Here is a 26,886-nt window from a genome sequence, read left to right as displayed (position 1 = left end):
CTAGGACTTCACTTCTAAGAGCTGCGCAAACAAATTTGACTCTGCTGTTGACTTCAGCTGGCAGGGCTAATTCTTTAAAAACAAAATTCAGAGCTTAAAATATAGACATGATACCGAAGGATTGGAGAATGCTGTGGCCTTTAAGAAGTTATTTTTTTTACATTTGGTAATGATAAAAAAGGTGGATCATTTTTATTTTCTCTGTGGTAACAGTTCTGACACCACTAAGAAGACTCACACTGATTTCAGTACGAATTTGACACTTTCCTCTCTTAGGTACTGTTGACAATGTCGTATACTGATTTTGCTGTCATTACATGTACCTTAAGAGTTTCTGCTGGCCACAGCAGAGAGTGGGACTCTCTGTGAAACCCTGAGAACTGGGTCAAGTGACAGCTAAGCCCAGCACAAGGTGGTTCTGTGGTTCCCAGAAAGTGGAAACCTGGCTTCTTAGCAGGGGTGGTAGCAGACAACAGCAGCTGGGTCCTTGGAGAGGAATCTTGTAGAGACAGATTGTATAAAATATGTCATGCTGCACAAATTATGTCATGTGGCAGGGACGTAAAACTGCTGTGCTGTGAGTGAGCAGAGCCATGTTATCAGAGATGGAAAGTTAGTGAGGCAGTTTGCTTGGGATCATTCTCCAACACTGGCTTATAGATGTTTGAGGAGAGGTCAGTTACTGCCGTGTACTGGTAGTCACCCAGTCCTGCAAACAGCAGTGTAGGGGTCTGCCTGTTCTTTGGCAGCCCACTATTAATTGTCACTTGTAAGCCTTGTATCACAAAGGCTGTGATCCCTATAGTAACTACCTGCTTCCGTGTCCATGCCATGGCAATGGCCTAAACTGTGTTCATTGAGTCAGGTTGTGCTCTGCTGCATAAACAGATTATTGCGAACACTAAAAAACTCCACACAGTGTATATATAATTTGTTCTTTATAGTGGTTTAGTAATACCCCATCAGATTTATTACTTTTCCAGTCAAGCCCATAGCTCACTTCATGGCTGATCTCCATTTCTTATTTTTTTTTGGCATGGGATTCCTTTTACTTAGAATACATGTGATTCATGGGTTACAGGCTTTTGTGTTGAAGTGCAATGTATCTACAGTGGCAGTTGTGACTGCCACCACACTTGTGACTTAATCTACATAAAAAATTAACAAGGATCAGTGATATACAAGAAATTCCTACCTGCTGTTTGTGTAGGATGGCCATCTGTCTGGCAAGTCCCCATGTGGTAGTCAGATACGACTGAGAAGACCCAAGCAACCTTCTGACGCGTTTCCCCAGCCACTGTAGTTGCTTATTCTACTTTTTCATTTTCTCACCAGGTGCTGTTGAGATTGGGTTTAGGGATCTGCATTCAGCAGCTTTTGAGTTCTAGTCCCAACACTGTATTCAATGCAGAATCACGAAGTCACCCTTTTTCTTTCCAGGCCCAAATTTTGGGGGTTCCTAATTACACCTTAGGAAGTGATCCTGAATTTGGGCATGTCAGTTCAGTCACAGAAATTGATAAGTACCTGATTAGTCAGTTCTGGAAAATGCCTTTAGTATTGCTGAAAAACACTGAGACAAATTGGCTTTTAATGTCAAGCGGCATCTTCTATTTGAGGATCATTCTACATATGTTCATGATCCTCCACCTAAGCGGTTTCCAAGATTCAGGAAAAGATCGTGAAAGTGTCAAAGTGGTGCTTTCTAAAGATACTCCCTATTATCTGCTAGAAGTTCAATATCTTTTAAAGATACTGAGTACTGACGAGTCATCCATTCTGAGCCCATGGTAGAATACAAATACCTTTGGCTCTCTGCTCTGAGTCTTTGTGTGTGCATGGTTTTTGAGATCTTGCATTCACAGGTTGTCCTCAGTTTCTGTGTGAGACATTTTTTGAGCAATAAAGAACAAACATTTCATAACTTGGTATGTGTAACTTTTTGGGCACTTGTATTAATTTAAAAGGTTACAAAATCATGCAAGAAGGCATGCAGCCAGGAATTGCTGGTTTGCTTTGCTGTCTTCCCTAATATCTACATTATAAAAGTGATCCCCATAAACCTTAACACAGTTACCATTCCAGAGTTAACTCCAAAGATACAGAATCATAGAATAGTTTGAGTTGGAAGGGGCTTTTAAATGTCACCTAGCCCAACCCCCCTGCAATGAGCAGGGACATCTCCCACTAGAAAAGGTTGCTCAGAGCTCTGTCCAACCTGACCTTGAGAATTATCTTTATAGACATCTAGATGAAGCTAGCACAAGATGTCTTCTGCAGCTCTAGTGTATGGTACGAATGCTTTCCTGCATGGTACACAACATGCTGCACCAGACTTCTTTTCTGGAGCAGCAGCCACAATAAACGAAATAAACGCAGCCTTCTGTAGATGAATGGTGTCTCCTGCAACTAAAGGTTAAGGTGTCAGCCAGTGATTTATCCTTCCTAATGGATTTGCTGGATTGCTGTGAGAGGGACATAAGTTACTACCTTTTGTACATTAGAAGTTGTGTTCTCAAAATGGTGTTTGGAGATTTCCGATATTGAACGAGGGTGAATTACATGTCAAATTATCAACCATCCTGCTTGACGTTTACTCAGCTCTGACAGGAATGTCGGTGAAGATGACATTTCAAAGCTCTTGTTAATAACCTGTTTCTGGAGAAAACCTGTAACATAGGCTGTTAATGGCATTGACTGTTGTGCTGTGGCCAGCCAGATGTTAGTGATGCGTGTTGTAGCTTTCAGCCTCCCTGTAGATTATTGTTAAGGTGCTGCCTCCTTGACTGCATCTGATAATCCACCAAGTAGTTGCAATTTGGAGACAGGTGTTGCCCTCCTGTAGAGACCTCTGGGTTAGGAATGCCTGCTGGCATTTGTGTGGTATTTTTGAGAGGAGAGAGTGATGTCTTCAGGCTTCATTATTCCCACAGGCTACGCATCCCCAGAACTAAGGAGCTTTCTTGGAACATGCACTTTTTCAAAGTATATTTCTATCTGGAAACATTTCATGAAAGATTTTCTTCCTACAGTTCTTGGTTTCCTTATCTGACAGTTCTTGATTGGTTGATACAGCTTATGCTTTTTTCTGGTCATTTTTTTGCTATGTGCTGTATGACCTTAAATCAGTATGCTTCGAATTACATAACCTGAAAACAAATGGGGACATGTGTCAATTTACAGGGCTGTTTACACCTCTTGCTTCCTTGTTCAGTGCTGTAACTCTAGGCAAGAAAGGAGGTGGCAGCAGCTTATTGCATTGTTTGTGCGTGTGATAAACGTCGCAAAGACAAAATGAGGACATGCAATGAATTTGGCAGAAGTATCCAGGACAGAGTGGTTGCCTTCTTCATGCTACCAAACTCAAAGTATCACAGTATCACAGTATGCTAGAGATTGGAAGGGACCTCGAAAGATCATCTAGTCCAATCCCCCTGCCGGAGCAGGAACACCTAGATAATGTTACACAGGAATGTGTCCAGACAGGTTTTGAATGTCTCCAGGGAAGGAGACTCCACAACCTCCCTGGGCAGCCTGTTCCAGTGTTCCGTCACCCTCACTGAGAAGAAGTTTCTTCTCAAGTTTAAGTGGAACCTCTTGTGTTCCAGTTTGTACCCATTACCCCTTGTCCTACCATTGTTTGCCACTGAGTAGAGCCTGGCTCCATCTTCGTGACACTCCCCCTTTATATATTTATAGACACTTATAAGGTCACCCCTCAGTCTCCTCTTCTCCAAACTATAGAGACCCAGCTCCCTCAGTCTTTCCTCATAAGGGAGATGCTCCACTCCCTTAATCATCTTAGTTGCCCTGCGCTGGACTCTCTCCAGCAGCTCCCTGTCCTTCTTGAACTGAGGGGCCCAGAACTGGACACAATATTCCAGATGCGGTCTCACCAGGGCAGAGTAGAGGGGAAGGAGGACCTCTCTCGACCTACTAACAACCCCCTTTCTAATACACCCCAGGATGCTATTGGCCTTCTTAGCCACAAGGGCACAGTGTTGGCTCATGGTCATCCTGTCGTCCACTAGGACCCCCAGGTCCCTCTCCCCTACACTGCTCTCTAACAGGTTGTTTCCCAACCTATACTGGAACCTGGGGTTGTTCCTGCCCAGAAGCAGGACTCTACACTTTCCCTTGTTATATTTCATCAAGTTATTCCCTGCCCAACTCTCCAGCCTGTCCAGGTCTCGCTGGATGGCAGCACAGCCTTCTGGCGTGTCAGCCACTCCTCCCAGCTTAGTGTCATCAGCAAACTTGCTGATAGTACACTCAATTCCCTCATCTAAATCGTTGATGAATATATTAAATAATACCGGTCCCAGTACTGACCCTTGAGGCACTCCACTAGTTACAGGCCTCCAACTAGACTCAGCCCCATAGACTACAACTCTCTGGCTTCTCTCCTTCAGCCAGTTCACAGTCCACCTCACTACCTGATCATCCAGTCCACACTTCCTCAATTTAGCTGTGAGGATGCTGTGGGAGACTGTGTCAAATGCTTTGCTGAAGTCAAGGTAGACCACATCCACCGCTCTGCCATCATCCATCCACCGTGTTATTTCCTCATAAAAGGCTAAGAGATTGGTCAAGCATGACTTCCCCTTGGTGAAGCCATGTTGACTGCCCCTCATAACCCTCTTATCCTTGATATGCCTTAAGATGGCACCAAGGATAAGGTGTTCCATCACTTTCCCAGGGATGGAGGTGAGGCTGACCGGTCTATAGTTACCCGGGTCCTCTTTCTTGCCCTTTTTGAAGGCTGGAGTGACATTTGCTTTCCTCCAGTCCTCAGGCACCTCTCCCGTTTCCCAAGACTTGGTAAAGATGATGGAGAGTGGTCTAGCAATGACTTCCGCCAGTTCCCTCAGCACCCGCGGGTGCATCCCATCTGGACCCATGGATTTATGGATGTCCAGATTGCTCAACTGATCTCTAACCCATTCCTCATCGACTAAGGCAAACCGCTCCGTCGACCTGACTTCATCTAAGGTCTCAGGGGTACAGGGCTCTTCAGGACTGCCTGCAGCAGAGTAGACAGAGACAAAGAAGGCATTCAGTAACTCTGCCATCTCTGTATCTTCTGTCACCAGGGCACCCATCCCATTCATCAGTGGGCCTACATTGCCTCTGGTGTTAGTTTTGTCTACCATGTATTTGAAAAAGCTCTTTTTGCTGTCCTTGACCCTTCTCGCCAGGTTTAATTCGAAGGATGCCTTAGTCCTCCTAGCTGCCTTCCTACATCCTCTAGCAGCACCCTTATATTCCTCCCAAGTGGCCAGCCCCTCCTTCCATGACCTGTAAACTCTCCTCTTCCACTTGAGCATACCCAGCAATTCCCTATTTAGCCACGCAGGTCTCTTGGCCCTCTTCCTTGACTTCCTATGTGTCGGGATGCTCCGATCTTGAGCACGGAAAAAGCAATCCTTGAATGCCAACCAACTATCTTGGGCCCCTTTACCTTCAAGCAGCCTTGCCCATGGGATTTCCCCCAGCAATTGCTTGAAAAGGCCAAAGTTTGCCCTGCTAAAGTCCAGGGTTGCAATTCTACTTGGTATTCTACTAGTCCTACCACACAAGATCCTGAACTCCACCATCTTGTGGTCGCTGCAACCAAGGTAGCCCTCAACCCTTACTGCTTCAACCAGATCTTCCTTGTTAGTGAGGATGAGATCCAGCAGCGCTCCTCTCCTGGTGGGCTCATCCACCATTTGCAGGAGGAAGTTATCATCCATACACTGGAGGAACCTCCTGGACTGCGGCTGGGTTGCCGAGTGGTCCTTCCAGCAAACATCAGGGAAGTTAAAATCCCCCACGACGACCATGGCCTGTGACTGTGAGGCCGCTCTCAGCTGCCTGTAGAAGGCCTTGTTAGTTTCCTCACCCTGATCTGGTGGTCTGTAACAGACACCCACAACAGGATCCCCCCTGCCAGCCTGCCCCTTAATTCTCACCCACAGACTCTCAACTCGCTCGTCATCTGTCCCTGGACAGAACTCGGTGCATTGTAGTTGCTCCCACACATAAAGAGCAACCCCACCACCCCGCCTGGCTGGCCTGTCTTTTCTGAAAAGGACATAGCCCTCCATGACTACGTTCCAGTCATGTGAGCTGTCCCACCACGTCTCTGTAATTGCCACCAGATCATAGTCTCCTGACTTAACACAGGTTTCCAACTCCTCCTGCTTATTTCCCATGCTGCGCGCATTGGTGTACAGGCATTTCAGGGAGCGAGCTGAGCACACCGATTTCACCCTAGGATTATAGGAGGCCTCCCAGTCTTCATCAATTCTGGAGTGCTGCCCCACTGGGGCAAGCCCAGCTACAACCCCATCCCCCTTCGAATCTAGTTTAAAGCTCTCCAAATGAGCCCTGCTAATTCGTGCCCCAGCATCCTTTTCCCTCTGTGAGACAAACCTTCCTCACTTGTCATTGTCCAGACTGGTGCCCTATAAAGCCAGCTGTTATCAAAGAATCCAAAGCCCTGCCTGTAGCACCAGTCTCGAAGCCAATTGTTCATGAACTGAATCTTCCCATTCCTTCCCACATCAGTGGAAGATGGAAGGAGTGAGGAGAAGATCACTTGAGCCCCAGACTCTTTCACCATCCACCCCAAGGCCCTGTAGTCTTTCTTCATCCCCCTCAGACTGCGGGAAGCAGCTTCCCCCTCACCTGTCTGGAAGACCAGCAGCGGGTAGTAGTCTGTCGGGTGCACCAGGTTGGGGAGCGCCCTGGTGATATCCCTGATCTGGGCTCCAGGCAGACTACACACTTCCCTATGATGAGGGTCAACTCTGCATATCGGGCCCTCTGTTCCTCTCAGAAGGGAATCCCCTACTACAATGACCCTTCTTTCTTTCTTATCAGAGGCAGTCTTAAGGTGCAAAGTCGACCCCCTTTTCCTATGTGGCCTTGTAGGCTGGCCTTGCCCCACATTCTCACCTACCTAACTCTCTGGTGTATTCTCTTGAGTTAGAAACTGAAAATGCAGATCATAATCTTCTGTAGTGAGTTGTATGCCCTTGTATTTTTCAGCACGGAGAGACGTTCTTGTTTCAATACAGATTCCTACATTATCAGATTCCTACATTATCATGCAATACAGATTCCCTACATTTAAGCTACCAGAAAGCCTCTGACTATGTGACAAGAATTACTGTCATGGATATTGCATAACAGTTTATGCATGATGTGTAATGCATTCTCGGTTGTATGAAATATGGAGGATATTAGAGACATTTTGAGTAGTAGTTTAGATTTACACTTTTTTTTTTTTTTTTGAGGTGGAAACGAGAGGGACATTTCTAGTGCCCTTCAATGGCAGTGGAAGATCTGAGATGGTTGCAGTTAAAAATTAATGTAGTCCATAGAAGGGGAAGAGAGAAAATTATATTTCATAGATGGATTATGGCCAAATCATGAATATTTAAATCATTTCTGGAAGTTAGAAATGCCATGCTGTTATTTGAATACCATAGCTGCCTTAGCACGCTTCCTCACTGCTCTGTCCAGGGTGTGTTGCTGCTTGGTATGGAAGGTTGGAACTCAACAATTCTGAAGAACATTTCTTCTTTTTTTAAGGTTTATTATTAAAACTAAAGCATTCAGGAAAAAAATAATTATTTGATGTGTGGGTAACTTCTCTTGAAAGCCAACTCTCATTTTATGTATTTGTTTTTTGACATACAGGACAGCTTTCCAGCTCGGTTTGGAGGAATACATTTTGTCAATCAGCCGTGGTATATCCATGCCCTCTACACAGTTATACGTCCCTTTCTAAAGGAGAAGACACGAAAAAGGGTATTCTGTTTAATTGTCTATTACCTGGCAGTTGTTCAAGCAGGTGTATCATACCCTATTAGAGTAGATATACACAATATACCAGCTTGCTATTGGTGGGAAGCATTTAAATACATTGGCGCTGTAAAGGGTAACTGTTTTGGAAACTTACAGAGCACATTCCTTTAAGGACACAGTCAAGCATTTAAATGTATTTTAATGTAAGCATGTGCTTTCTCCTGGGGGTTATATAAAAAATATTGCCAACATTACCATTACTATTAAGATTATATTCAATTTCCATTACAATTATTTGTGTCTTTCTTTTTAAGAAAAGACGTAGTGAGTACAAAGTCATTTCCTCATGTGATTTCCTTGACATTAGCATGAACTAAAATACACAGCTGGTATATAGTAGTTTGCAGATACTGATTTGAATAAAGCCAATGAAAAGGAATTTGGGTAGATGCATCTGTACATCAGCAGTCTCTGAGATGTTGCTGAATTTGCAGCATTTGCATCAATGCAATTAAGTTAGAGCTTGGTGGTGATAGCACAGAGGATGATATTATTTCTGTAACAGGAAATTTGTCACCCAGGAAAACACAATCAGCATCATGTGCAAAGCCACTACAAAGAATGTGATGATCCTTTTTTTTTTTTTTCAATGGGATCAGCTCTCTAAGCGACTCTGCATTTTTACTCCTCAAACAGTCTACAAGGGCCACAATGGTCCTTGGCAAGTAACTGAATTTTACTGACAGATTCTGCTTGAGAGGCCTCTGTTATTCACAGGTTTTGAACTATAGATCACAAAGCCTTTTATGTAATATCTGTTATAAATATGCAAATGGAAACCCATTTTGCAGGGTTCAGTTGCACTCAGTTGACTACAGCTTCAACAAAGAATATTATAGTGCCAGATATGTTTGAGCCCTTTTTAAGTCAAGTGCTGTATATGCATAACCAGGGAGTAAAGTACAGCTCACAGGCACATTATAACATTAAAAATAAGTGACAAGGCAGTTGAACATGGGTGCTTATCAGTTAACATCTAAATTTTTATTTAGACGTCTGAATCAGTGGCATGTGTTTTCAGAAACACTGACTATTTACAACTGTTTTTGTCTATAGTGAATACCTATAAGAAGTATTCTGGTGGTTAAATATTGATTTAGAGTCCAAAACTTAATGTCAAAATGTGAAAGTTATGCCTGGCACATAAGATTTAAAATCAGCTTTAAAACTACCATAAGAAGTAGAACAAATCATTGTTGAAAAAAGCCCCCAAACCAAACCAAGCAGAATTTTCCTCAGAATTTCATCAGGATCATTATTTATCTGTTTTGCTTATCCTGAATTATTTTGTATTTTTTAATATGTCTGGTGGATTTGCAACTGATGGCTATATTCTAATAAATGTCAGTACTAGGCATGTATAAAAACAATTGCTAAAAACTGAAACACTCTGTTGGAAAGGCACCATAAAACAAATTACTTTCACCATTAATATTTGTTCTTTCACACAAGGATATATTTCTTTCTGTCACGGAAGAACATTATTGGGCTTGCATGGTCATATTAAGCTTCCTGTCTTCCCAGCTGACTGGAAGATGGGCTGAAATAGTGCAAGACAAGCATGTATTTGGTCTTTTTGTCTTTCATCCTTTTGAATTTGACTTTTGATAAATAGGGGTTATACCCCTGTCAAGGGGTCCCTCCAAGGTGAAGCGGAATGTGAACTGATAGTGCTCAACTGTCTGTGCTCACACCTCTGCTGACCTGTGAGGAACAAGAGGCAGTGTACAGCTCCTAAGAGGCAACATCCTACCTTGGCTGCTTCTGTGCTAGTCATTTAAAAAGGGTTGGGCACTGCCATTCCTACTGTTTAATTCTATGGACATTTTTTGTCAGGGCACTGGCCAGTGCCAGATGGTACTTTCTTAGACATTGCCCAGGAACAAATTGGGGATGGCATGGACCAGTGAGAAGTATGGATGAGGTGAACTTGTTCTCAAGATGAAAGGAGTTTAACCATATGGATGTGAACTCCTAATCCCAAAGGGTGAATCCTGGCCCATTTTACTTGCATTTCTAAAAACAGCTGCTGTGAGCATTCTGTGCATCCATACCCAAGAGTAGACATTTTCTCCCAGTGGAAAGCTTGCAGGTCCCTAGTACCTGTCAGAGAAGGCTGTCTAAATCCAGAGGTGCTCTCTTTCTAGTGCTCATTGATCACACATTCCAGATATCTGAGGAGAAACAATAAACATAAATACAAGTATTTATATACGTACATGTCATAATCACAGAATCATAGTATCATAGAATAGTTAGGGTTGGAAAGGACCTTAAGATCATCTATTTCCAAGCCCCATGCCATGTACAGGGACACCTCACACTAGACCAGGTCACTCAAGGCCCTGTCGAATCTGGCCTTGAACACTACCAGGTATGTGTAAAGCATATGTGAAAATCATTCTATGAGAACATTGATGGAAAATATCAAATAGTCCATTAACTATTCCCTCATTGTTGTCACAGGGATTATTTTACTGTTATTACTTATTTCATATATTGTCAAGTATGGATAGTAGTTCCTCATACCACTATATTAAGGAAGAAAATCTTTAAATCTTTCCAGTGGAGTTTTCATTACCCTGTACTATTTATCTTACTTATAGAACTTACGGCTGAATGCTGAAAATGAATATATATTCCTTAATATATATAGTGAATATTAATTTTATTTATTATGTTCTTAATTTATTAATTTAATTCACAGAATTAGAGCAAATAACAGACAGGCAGTCTGTCTATCTAATCTTCCATCCATCTAGTTCTTAGACATCAGTTCTTACTCTCCTTAAGCCCCTTGCACTGCAAACATTTTAAGTCATTTATGCTTTAATCACTTTGTAGGTTTATGAACATAGTATAACCATGCTTATGACAGGGGTGATATGTGCCTTGGTGGCCATATCTGTTAGCCCAACACAGCAAGAATATTGTAACTGTACAATATCCTCTAATAATGATGATGTAATTTGGGCTTTGACTATTTTTATGAGACTGCTTTGTTTTTACCTGCATGTGTACATACAGATATTCCTGCATGGTAATAACCTCAACAGCCTGCATCAGCTAATACACCCCGAGATCCTGCCTTCAGAGTTTGGAGGAATGTTACCCCCCTATGACATGGGGACATGGGCAAGAACACTGCTTGACCATGAATACGATGATGACAGTGAATGCAATGCGGACTCCTACAATACTCCAGCAAAAGATGTAGAAAAGGACCTCTCTCCCAAATCGATGAAAAGGTGAGTTAAAGGTACTGTGGTCTTCTAGGATTGCCATAAAGTTAACATTTGCCTTTCTTTTCTTTTATGAAGCTGCAGATAGTTCCCTCAGTTTACTGTTACACGAGGACTGCTTTTTTCCTTTTTAAAGAAAATCACTGTTGATTATGAGCCATAGAATTGATTATTATACATGTGAGCTCAGTGCAACTAATTATTTCTGCAGTGCCATATAAGTAGTGTATGAAGTAGTGTGTTTGGAATAAGCTGATATCCCACCCCAGCGTGCAGTACATGTAAGAGAGGCAGTGCTAGCTGGAGTGAGCCTTGGCTCGGAGGGCCAATTATCCAGCTGGGTGGTGATGATAACTCTTACTTTCATCATAGCCCAGTGCCTGGTATCCACCAACTTTTAGGTGCCAGGGCATTTACAGCATGTGAACATGCTGTAAACATGTTAGTCACAGTGACTGCACACAACTTGAGAAAATGTAATAAGGAGAACCAGGACAAAAATCAGTACCTTTGTTATACTCAAGTCTGGTAAACATCCTGGCATTATTATATTCTATTTGAGAAGGTACAGTGTAATTGCTGCTGTATTTTACCATTCAAAATAAAGGAAAGTATAGGTAGAGATTAGTTACCTCTCCAGTAACTATGGAAGCAGTGAGGTGATTCACTTGGGAGGGGTAAACCTGGTCCAACCTTGCCAGGTCAGTAGAAGAGAAAGGGGAAAAATTACAGCAATGTGATAAAAAAGGTTGAGCAGAGCAGCAAAAGTCAGAGTGCAGCTCGCAGAGGGTAGGCCTAACAATGAGTCAGAAGAGAACAAACAGGGCACAAACTGATATATAAGCTCATTAAAATAAGATATGAATACGATATCCTGAGAATTCAGTTTCAGGAGATGGCATTTGATGTAAAAGCGAGAGAGTCTCTGGAAGCAGATAAAACAAGACAAAATATTTTCAGACTCCTCAGACAGGAAGATGATTTTGGCTGGAAAATGTTGCACAGATTGGGGAGGACAGTGCAATTTTAAAGGGAGGTATTTTTGGGGAAATAGGGAAGAGACAACAGGAGATTGCCATAGGAATAAAAAAGGAAAGAAACAGTGAAGTTTAAGGATTTTGTGTTGCAAAAACCCCTGCTGTGCATCGAAAGTGGGAAATAGCAAGACACTGGGTGGGTATGAAGTAGGTAGCTGTCTCAGCAGTCATGTTTAGCCTGTGGCTGTGTCCACCAGTGGCTCATGGCTGAAGAAACCAACTGGAGACCTGCCATCCTTTTCTCATCTAACCCTGTAGGGCAGATATCTGTGTTGATCAACTTTGCAGAGTATCTGTGTGTGACTTTGGTCCCTCACCTCTGCTATGGGACTGTAGTACAATCCTGTCCTACTGTGTTTTGGGAGAATTTATTCAGTAATGTCTGTGAAATTATTTGGGAGATGCAGACAAAAGGTGCTGTAGACTTACACAAATGTTTTTCCTTTTACATACCTTCATTCATAAATTGCTGCTGAATGGAATGAAGCAGAGCAGTAAATGCTGATTGAAAACAGAATCAAAATTATTTCTCCTTCTTCTTCAAGGCACTAGGGCTCCTGAGCTTGCAAGTCATAGATGAGGATTTGTTCAGTTCCATTTTCACATTCGCCTTGCCATCGGGGAGTTTGGAGGCCCTGGGAATTTATGGACAGATCTGCCTCACTGAGAATTTGAGGCCAGTTTTCCAGCCTTTCTGGCTCCCCTTCAGTTCCCCGGATGAGAACTGGAAACCTTTGCTGCTCAGACATTGGCAGCTGAGGAAGAGACTCAGCCGCCTATTAGTACTTACAGTCAGTTCAGAATTCTTGAAATTAGTATGCTTCCATAGCATTTTTGACCTTAATGAACTGGATTTTCCAGGAGTACAGCTTCCCACCAGCAAATTTTCAATCAGCTTTGCATTGTCATGGTACCATGTGAAGATTTTTAAAAAAAGAAATTTTAAATTCAGTGATCTGAAGAGTGTTCTAGATAAGGGTTGTGGTACAACTTCAATTAAAAAATAAATTTTAACTATGTTTATCACAAGACAGACCATCAGATTTTAAAAGCTAATTTTCTTCATTTAGTATTAGTAAGAGAATGTAGTATTATCAGAAAAAGTTTTCACCTAGGCTGTAATTCAAATAGGTTTTTGTGATTTTGAAGTTGTGTTCAGATTTTTTTGTGGAAGACCAAATTGTCTCTTGCTGTCAGCATCATTCATTGGTTTTTCGTAGATGATATTAGTTTAGAAGAGTGAGCAACTGACTCTGTATGCATATCTCAGGAGACGTCAGTTTTCTCAGTGCTGGAGCCTTCCAAATGGACAAGTCTGTAGCAATAGTGCAGTCACAGTGTGCTTCCACGGGTCAAAAATAGATGCCTATGTTGTAGAGACATACATGTGCTCTAGCCATCCCAATCTTCTTTATAGACGAGAAATAGGCATGAGATTCTAGCATGAGATTCATCTCACTGAAGGAAATGTCTAAAAGGTGTTGTTTTTACTGTACCCAAGAAGTGTGCTTTTTACAAGCTGAGACACGGGTGATGTAAGACCTCATATTAACACTACAGACTTTGTTTTTACTGAAGTATTTTAATTTTTGCTGGAGGCTGGGGTTTCCTCTTTTTCCATCACACATTGTGCTGAATCAGAGAACCTGGGAAATTTTTACAATCATCATTGAATTTGCCCTTACCAGCCTTTCTTGTTCTATTTAGTTGAGGTGGTAAGTGAGTTTGACAGATAGGTCCACTGCTCCATAAATTCTACTGGCCATGGCAGAATTCCCTAGGGCTGGCTCAGGATGTCTCACTGTTGCATTGAAGTTCTATTCAGAAAAGAAGCAACTTGTGCTTCCAGCTAACACGTGCCACTAATTGCAGTGTGCCATTAGCCAGCTGGGTGGCTGAATTGTATCTTCTTTACCAGCCTGGTTCCATGTAACCTTCTGTTAGAGGGTCAGTGCCTAAGTCAGTAAAAAAGACAGCTTACTTTGTCCTCTGTCGTGTGCTGAAGAAAACAGGATCCATTTTATTCTACCATTTGCTCCTATATCCACAAACCAAGCTTTTGAAGCCATGTAATCACTCCATGAGGGTATTTTCTAACCATCTGCAATGATCAGATGATTGGGTAATGCTGTACCATTATTTTTAAGCCCTGGCAGAAATTAAAATAGACAAAACAAAGCTTGAATTTTACCCTCATTTGTCTTGATCTAGAAATGTCAAATAAACTTGTTATCCCTCTGCAGATCTCAGTCAGTTGTGGATCCTGGAGTGCTGAAACGCATGGATAAGAATGAGGAAGAAAACATGCAGCCTTTACTTTCACTTGACTAACGGTTTCTGAGCATTGGACATGAACTGAGGTGGAAGGCACTGCCTCTCAGCAACAAGCAAACCATTGGGAAAGAGTACCAGCTGGAATCCTATTTACTTATGTTAATGTAGCATGATGGCAGTGGGCAGCAGGTTTTACTATTCTGCCTGAATTCTGGATGCTCTTGGGTGAAAAAGAAGAGGAGAAAAGAAGAAAAATAAAATGACAAAAAAAAAAAGAGGAATCAATAATTTATTCTGTAAGTGCCAACTTGTTTGTAAATACGATATAATCCTCCAATTTGACTTTGTAAGTTATGGTAAACAAATGCTATGGAAATGAATGACTATTAAATATGTCAGTGAAGTGCACCATAAAAAAGAGAAGAAAATGTGTGTGTGCTCACACATGCACACACATACATGCAGAGAAACACATACCGGACAAAGAAAAATATCAAAGCCAATTAAGTATCCTTCTTATAGGAAGCCATATTGCAGCTACTGTATTGACTGCTGTTTTGTTTTCTCTTGCAATGCTCATATAGCATACAAGGATAAAGAGGGACTATAAGAACTTAGAGATGCTGTAATCAGTTGAATATGTCCTAACTGTAGGAATTTATTTCCCAAATAACGTTATGTTTTAGGATTGTGATTTAGCATCAACCATGTAGCATTGTGAAAAGGTAACAGATGAGCTGGAAGCAACTCTTTGACAGCTTTGGTTTTGGCTCTGTGGATCTGTGAGGTTTCTTCCTTAACTTTTCATTTACAGTTTGCAAATAACCTGTCTTGTTACCCTAATCTGGGTGTTGTCGTGTGAGACACATTGGAGTTACTTCTCTTGCATTTTGGGTGCACGTCAAGAATTTTTCCAGAACTCTGTTCTCCGTTGGAATGAGAAAGTAGTCTTCTAAATACAGTGTAATAACTGGTATTTGAAGTAAAGCGTGACAGCAGAGGTTAAAAGTTAATAACTGAATCCTGTGCACTGGGAGACTGGATATATATATATATTTTTCCCAATCTCTGACAAGCATACAAGGTGACATTGTTAGACAAGAATATTTAATTGAAGGTTTATACAAGAAATCATACCTATTCAGTGTACTTAGATATATTATAGATTGTATATTGAGACAATGTCATTATTAATAGAGTATGACTTTCCATAGAACAACAGCATCCCACTCCAAGCAAGGATTAATATGAATAAGTTGTAGTTAAACATCTCAGCCTATGTGTTTAGGACACTTTTGTTTTGGTTGTATTGTAACTGTATATATTGAACATGTGCCATACTAGAGAAATACATTTTACCTCAGAAGGGCAGCAGCTTTTGCTAATGATTGGATAAATCACCTGAACCACAGGGACTATGTCATCTTTGTGTGCTGGTACGTGTGCAGCCTGTTGTATGCTGAGTCAAGGATGCCATTTTGTATTAGGACTTAATTCTGCAATCAGAATGAGAAGACACAGGGTGTCCACCAAGACATCTGAATAGTCAGGTATTGTAAGAGCATGTCTTACAATAATGCAGGGATTAGTTAGAACACACTAACCACAGTGGAGGAGACAACTCAAAGCAACCCTGCCTCCCAAGCACCAGAGTTTAAAGAATTTCTTGTATCACATCAGTGATCGCTGAAGTTTCAGTCACTGATTGTAAGTCACCTCTCCTCACCCAGGATGATTGCAGCTGTAATATTTAGTAGGTTGGGATGAATTAAGAGAGAGAGGAGAGTGAAATCTTGGAAGTGTGTTATCTCTAAGGTTTAAGCTGTAACTTCTGTGATGGCAGTTTGGTATTTCTCAGAGCTAAGAGAACCCTGTCTCTTACAGCATCACCCTAGATTAGCCCAGGCAGCACACTGATAAAGCTTTCCTACTTTGCAGTTCATTAGCAACACTGATAAATAGTGTATGCCCCAACACACCACTGCATTAAAGGAACTTTGATTAAGGAACTGAACAAGTCATCGCCTTTCTGCTCTTCTAATTTCATGATACATGTTATGAAATGCAAAGAGAAAAGTTAGGGAGCCTGAACATCTTTTCAGTCTGTCCTACAAGTTTTCAGTAGTAGAAATGGTTTTAATACAACTTCTACGGTTTGAGAGACTTGAAAGATTGATGAATTATTATATACTATTTTATTCAGTCCTATTTTACACATACCTTGTAACATCGTGCTGGATATGTGCGATTTGTCTCTAAGATTTGCATAAGTGCTGTATTTGAATGTATGTTATATATGCCCACACTTATGGTTAGTAGAATAGTATATTGTCATCAATCTGATTTTTAAATCCTTATCACATAAAACTCTAACATTGGTAGAAATTTTCTCCTTGTAAGGGCTTCAGGATTTAGTCAGTATCCCATGCGTATGCAAACTGTGACACAGTGGTGATCAAAATCTTCATGGATGATTTTAGATACATGGGCCAAATCTTGGTGCAAACCAGCACAATGCTGACTTCAGAGTACATGAGCTGTCTGGTCAGAAAATACAAATGCCTCTTATGTCCCCACAGAGCATCTTTGTAGGAAAGTGTATATCTATCTGCTCAACTGTATGAAGCTTAAAATTTGTTTTGAAGCTTATAGATTTGTTTTGTTTGAAAATCCTTTATTTATGCACTTAGATGTAATTTATGTAATGTTTTCTGATGCCTGATTTCAACTTCAAGTTAATGAGTATTAATATATTCTTTCCAGAAAGTGAAAGTAGGATATATTGTAATTTTGTGTAACTGGGACCTCATCTTTCACCAAGAACAAAACCTATTCTTTCCACAAGATCCTCACTGTTAAAGAGTTGGGCTATAGATTTTCTTGGCTGCAGCTTTTATTTCAATGAAGCAAATTCTGTCAGTGGTAACTGAAATAGTGACTTTGGATAAGAATATGAAAATTGATAAGAAAAATAATTATCCGTTATATGCTTTCAGTGTTCTTTGAAGGCATTTCTCTTTTACTCATCAGGGTACAAAAAGGATTTTCTTCACCTTCCCCTTGCTTGTAGAAAATCTTTATAGATAGGTCAATTTTTAACAGATTAAATTTGGACTGATTTTTTTCCAGTCTTTATTGTCATAGGAATCAATGTCTAGTTTTTATAGCAGAATTGAAATGCTAAAAATAGAATTCAAATGCTTGAGAAGGATTCTTCTTAATTTCTTACCTTTGTTGTGTAGTGGATAAATAAACCTTGTTGTAATTATGCATGCCAGTATGCACAGAAAAAAAAAAATCCTGCAATGTGAGTAACTTAGTGGAAAAAACAGATAGACCTCTCCAAGTAACTAAGTGAAAAAAAAAAGGAGGGGGGATGGGAGAGGAAGAGGAAAAAGAAAGTGTAAAATCAATAGTTTCAGGCCTTTGGCAAGATGTAAAAATAACCCCTTACATGGTGTCTCTTCCGTGAAGCAAATGTTTAAAAATACGTAGAAGAATTATGGAAACTTCCATGTCCAAAGCCTTCCTCCTGTAATCAAAGACGTCAATAGTCTCTTGGCTCTATAAAGCCAGGTAATCAGTCCCACTATGCTCCAATATATACATAGGGTCCCAATAGTTATTAGTTGTAAAATAGTTTAAGATGTCTTTACAGAAATGTAAATTTACTGTATAGCATATTTAAAAAGATGCTTTGCACTCTATAAACATGCTATGCCTAAACACAAAAAATATTTGTAAAGACATACATAAACTAAATATGAAATTAAAAAAAATAGAAGGGACCTCAAGAGGTCATTCATATGTGGAGGAGCAGGTTTGCTTCAATGTCTCTCTTAAAGAATTGTTTTAGCTCAGTACCTTGCATGGAATGTTCTTTGTATTATTTAATTAGAAAAGCCTAAGCACATCTGACAAAATTGTAACCTGACAGTATTTTGTTCACGCCTTTTATTTACCTGTTTCGTTTGGGAAATTCAGAAGTTTGCCAAGTGTCACAAGAACTACCATTTAGAACTACCTGGGAAAATCTTTGCAATAAGCTTTGGTCATGTCCTTGTTATTATATTGTTCCTGTTATTATCAGCCTATGTATTCATCAAAATTTTTGAAAAACTCATGTTTGAAAGAGCACGGAAGAGAGAAAAGTTCAAAATCAGGCTTCAGGATTTTCTGAAGAATATTAAAATAGTTTGGGGAGGATGTGCTGAATTTGGTTTTAGTAATCTTTGCTTGCCTATGGGGAATGTCCTGCTGAGCTATCAACAGCATTGGGTGCCAGGACAAATTTGGAAGACAAATGTCAATGTGAAAGGCAAGAGCAGATGTCTCAAAAGATTGTATTGAAAAATCAATCATGTGGCTAGTTGTATCATGTCCTTCTGAAGAAAGGAATTTTACAAGTAGCTTATGAACCTGTATTTGTGGTGCTGAGAATAGTACTTTTGTGTCCTATTTCTCAGGTAGCAAACCACAAACAGCCAGTTAAAGACATTAATATCTCAATGGAAGATATTCACATTGTGTTTATATATGCCAAAAAAAAAAGAAGACAGACATCTTGATCCCTCAGTCTGGTTTGAACTGCAGGACAAAATAATGTGTCCCTATATTGTGTAAGAAGAATGTCTGGTTCTTCAGTGATGCCTAGTTTCTTTAGAAACCTAGCTAAACATTTTACTATGAGAATTTTACAAACCAGGGGTGATCTGCTTTCCTGTGTAGTTAAATCTGAATGTATATTTTACCACTTCTGCTAAGGAATTAGTAAACACTGAGTTTTTCCTTTAAATTAAATGCTTTTCTTCCTATATAATTGAAGAAAAAAAGGTAGTTTACTCTGAAGACCCCTGAAATGAAATCTTGGATGCATTGTGAACTTGGTCAGGAAGGATCTCTTTTTGAGGGCCTTGAAAGATGCTTCTTGTGTATTAACTATGCAAGGAACACTGGCATTTTACTTAGAGGCAGGCTTAAGTGACCACAAATGAAAGTGCAAGCCAGGTAGATAGAAACCCACATCCTGTATAGACTTGTAATCTTAAATGATCATGTCTCACAGGTCTGTATTTAGCACATGGACTTGGACCTACCTCTCAGTCTGCATTTCAGCTTTCAGTTGTGTGGGAATTTTTGTCCTATCAGCTTTTGAGATCTTAAGTTTTCCCCTTCATGTGGGTCTGTTGTCACAAAATGGCATTGCCCCCTGTTAGATTGCACAATTTCCAGTGATTTTGTTGTTTGAAAATAACAACCTGTGATATGCTGGGCAGTACTGAAGTTCAAAGGTAAGTCACAAACTCCCTATACTTTGTCATACATTCCCCAGTGTTTTTTGTGTGTAAACTGCTTTGATTTATAACAGATGTCAGACTTACATGATAGGAGCTTAAAAAGAGAAAAAAGAGAAGTTTCTGCAGTGAGTTCAAAATATGAGTTGATGGTGTCACTGTGGAATCCAAATGGATTTGTTAAAAGATGGCCAAAGTATTTTATCTATGAGGGCTATGATCACCCAGCTCTGTTGTTTCTGAATCAGTCACTTACAACATGTCCTCTCTAATAGAGGTGTGACAAGGCTTCCTTTTGCTGTTAGCAGAGAATTCACTTCCAGAGAACTGGCATATCTGTCAGTTTGCAGCAGTCAAATGGGGGGGGGTTAATTAGGATTTGTATTTGATACGGAGATGCTGCTGTGATCCCTTAAAGAGGCTGTTGCATCATCAGCAACACACAGCAGTGCCTAAAGGCAAGCATCTCAGATCAGGTCCCTTGGTTAATAAAAATTTAAGGGGAGAAAAAAGCAATGGAAAAGATAATAGAAGATGACAAAACACAATAATTAAAAAACAGAAGCAAGCCTGCAGTGGAAAGCCTTATGAATGGCAAAAAATATATGCGTGAACTCGTATGAACACTTCCAAGAAGTGAATCAGTAGCCAGTACTGTGTTCCCCATCCACATTATGAGCAGAGTTTCCATTTTTCACATGGTCTACCTTGTGTGGCCATGGTGGAATTTCCTAAATCTTTTGAAAAAGCTTGAGTTATCATGTGAAATTGTAGGTGCAGTAGCTGAGCTTGTGGACGTGGTTTAATGGATCAGTTCATGCCACCAGAGCCTCACCCCCAGCCTGACTCAGTCCTCGTACCTGAAGGAACATGTGAAATGCCATGTGTTCCCTGACTGAAGAAGTCATGCAGGGAGAGAAGGAAAGGAGTCATACACTCATAAGGTGGGAGTTCGGCAGAAAAAACAACAGGGAGTTGGAGTGAATTGATCAATCATTTTAATGTAATGGTGGGGAGGCTTTCACTTGCTCTGTGATACGAGAGAGGACTTGCAAACCCCACCATACATCTGTCATCAGAAAGGAGAGACACCATCTTTCTCTCTTTCCAACACAGACTTGGTTTCAACATATTTAAATCTGTTGTACATGCCAAGCCTGAACTGCCTCTGATGCTGCTGTTTCTGTGTGGGTCTTGGGATGTGCGTATCATGTAGCATGCAGGAGCTGGAAGCTAACGTTCACCAGCCTGTCCATAGGAAGAGAAAGGAGGGGTGTATTCTGCAACTCCCTGCTGTAGAAATAATTTTGGGGCAGAATTTAGTGCTTGCCTGGAATAAAGCCTGTCTTGCCCTGCCATCAGTGTCCCTGCCCACTCTGTGTAGGAGGCAGTGAGTGTAAGCAGTGTGAGAATTTCCCCTGCACACCTCAGTATCTTTTGCTAATTATGCCGCCTTCAGGCTTTAACTGGTGATCTGTGTCCTGTGTCTTTAAACAGTTCTGCTGGTGATGTTAATTGTAGCCATTAGTCACTCAGAGTGGAGATGATTTATAGGAAACTGACAACTTTAAGCATTACACTTAATTCTAAAAATATTAAATTGATGATTGCTACAAGTAATGCCTCAGATTATGCTAACAAAGTTTCAGGGTTTGGTTGCATTGCACACTTGATGGGACTTAGTGTACAATTGCTTTCCCTTAAATATGGTTTTCTCTGAGGTCCATGTGCATTTTTCACACAGTGGCAAAAGGAATTAATAGAAAATGTAATTCTTAAACTATGAATATATTCAGAAGGGCGCAAACAGAATACCTGACGCTACTAAAAAAAATAAATAAATGTTTTGCAGTTAATTAGCGTTCAACTTGAAAGAATGTCACTTTAAAATCATTTGGTTCTCTAGCTCTTTTACTTAATGGAGTGCTGTGTGGACAGTATCCTACAAATCTTTCTCAGCTCTGCATCCTTTCTTCTTCCCCTTTGCATTTAACAACATCCTGTCTTCTGTATATACTTCGTACTTTATTCTATGAATAACTTGAGAAAACTGTAAAAAAACGCCAACATCCTGAAAATCTGCGGACTAGAGCTTGACAGCCACTATTTTAAATATTTCCTTATCCAAATTTCTGGTAATAAATGGTGAAATGGAAAATAAGAGCAACAGCCAACATCATCATAGAGAAATACAAGACAGACTCTGGCTAGGAGTCCACGCGGGTGTAGATAAGGGATCATCTGAGACAGCTCTTGTGATTTAAGATATTGCCTTCCCCTGACTATTAATTATCACTCTTCAGGTAGGGACTGCTGTCCCAGCAATTGAGCAACTGCTCTCCCAGTATTTGAGCAACAGCTGATTATGGAAGTACTTCTGTCCCAGTGTAGATTGTGCACAACTCATGCTAACTCTGTTGATTCTGCAGTCATGCTAATGTACAAGCACTCACATAATCTATTAAAACAACTTTGTTATGAGAATAATGATAAACAGATAGTTGTGGTGGCATTTAAAATTGCTATATTGGCTACCTGTGCCTTAAGGCTCATGTGATCTGTAGTACTTGCACAGCAGTAACCACTGAATACAGGTCATTTTGCATACAGTAATCTACTTTGGAGCCTTATGGAAAAAAAAATAGCACCATATAAAAAAATAAAAAATTAAATTACAGGAGTAATTTGAAAACAGTGCTTGTATCCTCAGGATAAAATTTGTTTGTTTGTTTTTTTCTCAATTTAGTATTGTTAGGACTCAGGGGGTCTGCGATTTGTAAAGCCTGGACAAGCCTATCAATGATGTTCTCTCTCTGTATAGTTTCAATGACAATTTGATTTTCACAACTTGTTGTCAGTTTGAATTTTATTCTTGGACCTAATCAGATGCTTACTTTTGGTCTGTTGTGTTGCAACCTGCAATCTGAAGATTAAGCGACTTTGTGAAATATGTCACTATTTATATTGTATATTGAAATATCACCATTTCTCTGTGATCAATGGGCTGCTTTGGAGAGTACTACTTCTATAAATCATTGCTGGTAACTGAGGAAGAATGACATTCTGTTAAATAAAATATGACCAAATGAAAATTAAAATACATATATATTTTTTGTGTTTGTACATGGAAGTGTTTGTCTGGCTTGCTTGTGCTAAAATATATATGGAGGACATTTTAACTGGATTAACTGTACTTGATTTTTATCAAGGTTTTGAAAGAAACATGAGAAATATCAGAATGTAAGTTATTTTCTGGTCATGCTGAATGTCTCTTTCTGCACAACAGGAAGTTTTAGAAAGCCAACATATTCCACATTTACAATACTGGGCCGAGTTGTCACTTCTTGGAAGTCTGCAGGTCTTGAATGTCCTCACAGATTAAGATAATGCAGAGATGTAGCACAAGAAAAGCTCATTTTCCCCTCAAAGATATTTCCTACTCTTCTGCCACTTAACTTCTTCTGCACAGTGTTCCCTAGGACCATCTCAAGTTCATTGACTCTTCTAATGCCACATCAGGGGGAAGGGATATTAACCCCCCCCAGAGATGTCACTGTCTTCAGGGAAAAAAGCAAGAGCTTTCTATTTAACACATAATCTCAGTGGTATATTCAGATGCATTCTTTGTGCCAATTCTGCAGAGTATAACTTCCCAAGAACTACAGATTTCTCCATTACCATGTTGAAAAAATATCCATGTTTTCTCATCTACATGGGAATGTAGGCCTTCAGCTCCCAGGCACTGCATTCTGTTATACATTATATAAACCACTGATGCACAAGGCTGCATCTCATCATTACAACTGTAACAAGATAGATGTCAGTACAGCTTTCTGCTCCCTTTGAAATCCTTCACTCACGTCCCTCTTACTGAGCAGACCTGAAGCTCCTGTGAGCCATTGTGGTTTGCTACGACACTTCACCATGGCGCTTTGAGTTACAGCTATGATCCATTTGTATGCTGCTGAGCTGCTTTCACCTGAAAACAGAGTGACCCCAGTATGTAAGTATGCGTGTGGGGGGGATGTGTGTGTGAGTACATGTCTGCTTGTCTTACCCCACCTCCCATTTTGGAGCCCTTCTACGACTGTCACTTATCTTTGGGAAAAAGACGCCTCAAAGCTCACATCTGTGCTGGCATGGGATGGTATGGTGTGACGTGCCCGGGTTGACTTTGGCCTTCTAGACACGTACAGATAGTTCGCTGGTCAAAAGCCCTTCCAGTACTGGAACACTTGACTGACAGTGTCCCTTCCCCTCTGGATATATTACCAGGCAGTCGAGCAATCTTCTCTTCATCCATCAACTTTTCAAGCAGTTGAAAACTCTGGACTTTAGCAGCTGAGAAAGTGCAGATGAAGAAAAAATATGTCACACTGGTCAAAATGGAGATTTTGGATTTTTTTAATGCTATAATTCTTTTCAGAGCAACAACTTTTTAAGGTTTGTCCATTGTGAAAAGTTTAACAATTTGCCTCTTCTCAAAGCTAAAGAAAAAAATTCTTAAAAGAAAATATTAATGGAATATCATTGTTTCAATTTTATTCCAGCAGTGGTAATGCTGGGGGAAATGGTTAACTGTATTATTTGATAGCAATATTTTTCATTTCAATCTCTGGAAAGAAATAATTTTTTTTTTTTTTTTTTATTAACAGACCTGTAAATTCTTCCTTATGAAGCAACAAACTGAGAATGAGATCGATCTTACCATACCCAGTTCCTAGAATTCCTGCATAAAGGATAACTCCAATAGAGAAGTTGTCAAAATGCTGACCTTAATGAGAAAAACCCCAGTTATTTTACCTCAATGTATAAACTGGAAGTTTATAGAATTTAAATATAAAATATTAAAATTTTAATTAGTTTCTAAATTAACACAGTGCTGGAAAATAGAATTATTTTAATATTTATAATTCTTTATCTTTTTTTTTAATGCGTATAAACTTTTACAGTTCAGATCAAGCTACAAAAAATCAACAAGAAAATACCCTGAAATCTTAAAGAGCTCAGAATAAAATACAGGGTACAACTGTGCATCATTCTACCAACTGGAGTTTGTTTTGTTGTCAAAAAAATACATTATTATTAGTAGATGCTTTTAATGCTCATATAGTGAAAACCTCAAGGAGAAATAAATAATCTTGTTTGCAGAAAAAAAAATCAAACCAGAAAAGAAACATGGAACTGGCATATGGCAGCTTATGCTGATCTTTCTTGATTGAATTCCTTATACAATGACTTTCTTTTCTTCTTAAAAAAAACCTGCAGCCATGCATTTCAGCCCATGTGTTTGGAAAAACCCTTGCAAAGATACCTGTCAGGTATATAGTTTCTTCAAGTTATGGTTTGCAGTTTGGGTATGATGGTCTTCAAGCTCCAGAACTAAGGAAAGGGGAAAAGGAATATATTGACTAGTAATTCATGTAAATCAGCTGATTTAATGAGAGAGAATGCTTTGGAAAAGTGGATTTAGCTTAGTGTTAATGTCTCACTATGGGAAAACTGCCTCATTATGAGGTTTAGTAAAAGTCAGAGGCAACTGCAGTGCAGTGTGGATTAATTATAATTCAGGTATTAACTAAGATTGACCTCAAGTCATAGTTCGTGTGAGTAACATCCTCTTCCACTTGCTGTTTTTGTTGAGGATCTGACAGAGGGTTTCAGAGAAAGTGGGAAAGTGACCTAACTACCATTTCTTCTTAAATTCTCTCGAGATCATTGCCTTGAAGTTTCTCTGCTAACTAATGTCCCTGCATTGTGAAGGGAAGCAGATGGATCTACTATATAAGAATTTCTTTAGTTTTCATTTATTGGTGGTTACTGTCTTCTAATTTTTTTGATGCTGAGGTGTTTTCTGTGTTAGAGCTTTTTTGTGGGTGGGAAAGAGGGTAGATGATTCCTTTTTTCCATTTCAAGGCAATTCATCAAATTATGTTTCCATAACCTTGCAGCTGCAGACATTTAGTTTTGACTGTTTAACACTCCCTCTCCCAGTTTATTATTCAAAGTTACACTGTTTGTAATGATTAAATATAAGCACCTCAGAAATGCGTAATGATGCCAATTTTCTGCCTAGTTTCCCTTTCCTAGAAGCACCTTATCAGTGCAATATAAAGCCCACACTGACAGCAATTTACACCTCTGCAGAGACAATAAAACGCAAATAGCTTGGTTTATGTGGAGTATTTTTGCCAGGAAATAATTAGTTTTACCTTCTCATTATTTTCCCTCGTGAAAACAAAAACAAAAACAAAAAAACCCACCACAAACCACTAATGACTGCTGTTTTGTTTTGTTTATATTTATTTATTTATAAAGCTTAGATAAGAATTTATCTATTACAAATGCCTATCAAGAAAAGTTGTGTATTTGTTGGATGCTACTGACGAGGTGCCTGCCTGCTGCTTTTTATCACTGCTTGTTTGCGGAGTGACATTTGTGGGTTTGAGATTGCAGAAGTGACTTTGTGTTATGGGCTGGACTCACAAAACAATGCGGGGCCTTAGATACAGCCCAGCCCCTTCATCTGGATTTGAGATACACAGACCTCTACTTTATAAATTGTATTTTATATGGGTTCTAGTTTCTGTGGGATTTTTGTAACATAGCCACACTGAACAAAACCACTGCACCATAGGGAAAAAAGTATTGGTGCTGTCAGAGAAGTAATATTCGGAAGGCAGAGAATAAAACTGTCAGCTTTTCCAAGCTGAGAGTTTCCCAAAGGGGCTTTTTATTTTGTTAGGAAAACAAATGCTTGTAGCATTACTGGTATTGATATTAATGTTCCAGTTTGCAGTGTTTTATTTGCCAGAGCATTTTGATTAAAATGATTTGTCTTTGATCTTCCTTCTCAAAACGGCTTTGATTTAAAATTCATTTTATGACAGTTTATAACATACAACTAAAATGGTTAAAGTATTTTTTAATCAAACCCACTATGCTGATTATTAATAGGAAAGTGATATTATGAATCTGAATTATTAACAATATTTTTTTAAGGAAGTCTCAGGTCATGTTTTGTTCTCAGGTCATGCTCGGCTCTATAAACTCAAATGGCAAACTATCACAGTTTCTCATGGAGGAGAAACTTAGATTGAAGCTGCTTTGTCTGAATAAGTTTTCTGTCAGAGTGAGTCATAGATAGCAAATATATTGGTTCCTTTCACTGATTCATTCAAA

At 39.8% G+C, this 26,886-nt stretch overlaps 1 protein-coding gene across 1 annotated transcript in view; it reads left to right on the top strand.

Moving 5' to 3' along the window:
- Nucleotides 1-17,447, top strand: part of CLVS2 (clavesin 2) — a 54,323-nt gene extending 36,876 nt beyond the window's left edge. Inside the window, exons 3-5 of the mRNA XM_057409468.1 lie at nucleotides 7,690-7,800; nucleotides 10,885-11,105; nucleotides 14,380-17,447. Coding sequence (XP_057265451.1) covers nucleotides 7,690-7,800; nucleotides 10,885-11,105; nucleotides 14,380-14,467 — 420 coding nt within the window. The 3' untranslated portion in view covers nucleotides 14,468-17,447. The remainder of the gene's footprint in view (nucleotides 1-7,689; nucleotides 7,801-10,884; nucleotides 11,106-14,379) is intronic.
- Nucleotides 17,448-26,886: the final 9,439 nt, after the last annotated feature.

Source organism: Pezoporus wallicus, unplaced genomic scaffold, assembly GCF_028554395.1.
Source record: "Pezoporus wallicus isolate ANWC-B61680 ecotype Strahan unplaced genomic scaffold, APGP_CSIRO_Pwel_v1 contig_3817, whole genome shotgun sequence".
NCBI classification, from domain to species: domain Eukaryota; kingdom Metazoa; phylum Chordata; class Aves; order Psittaciformes; family Psittacidae; genus Pezoporus; species Pezoporus wallicus.
The sequence above is the reverse complement of the archived record's forward strand: the minus strand, read 5'-3'. Positions and strand labels throughout refer to the sequence as shown.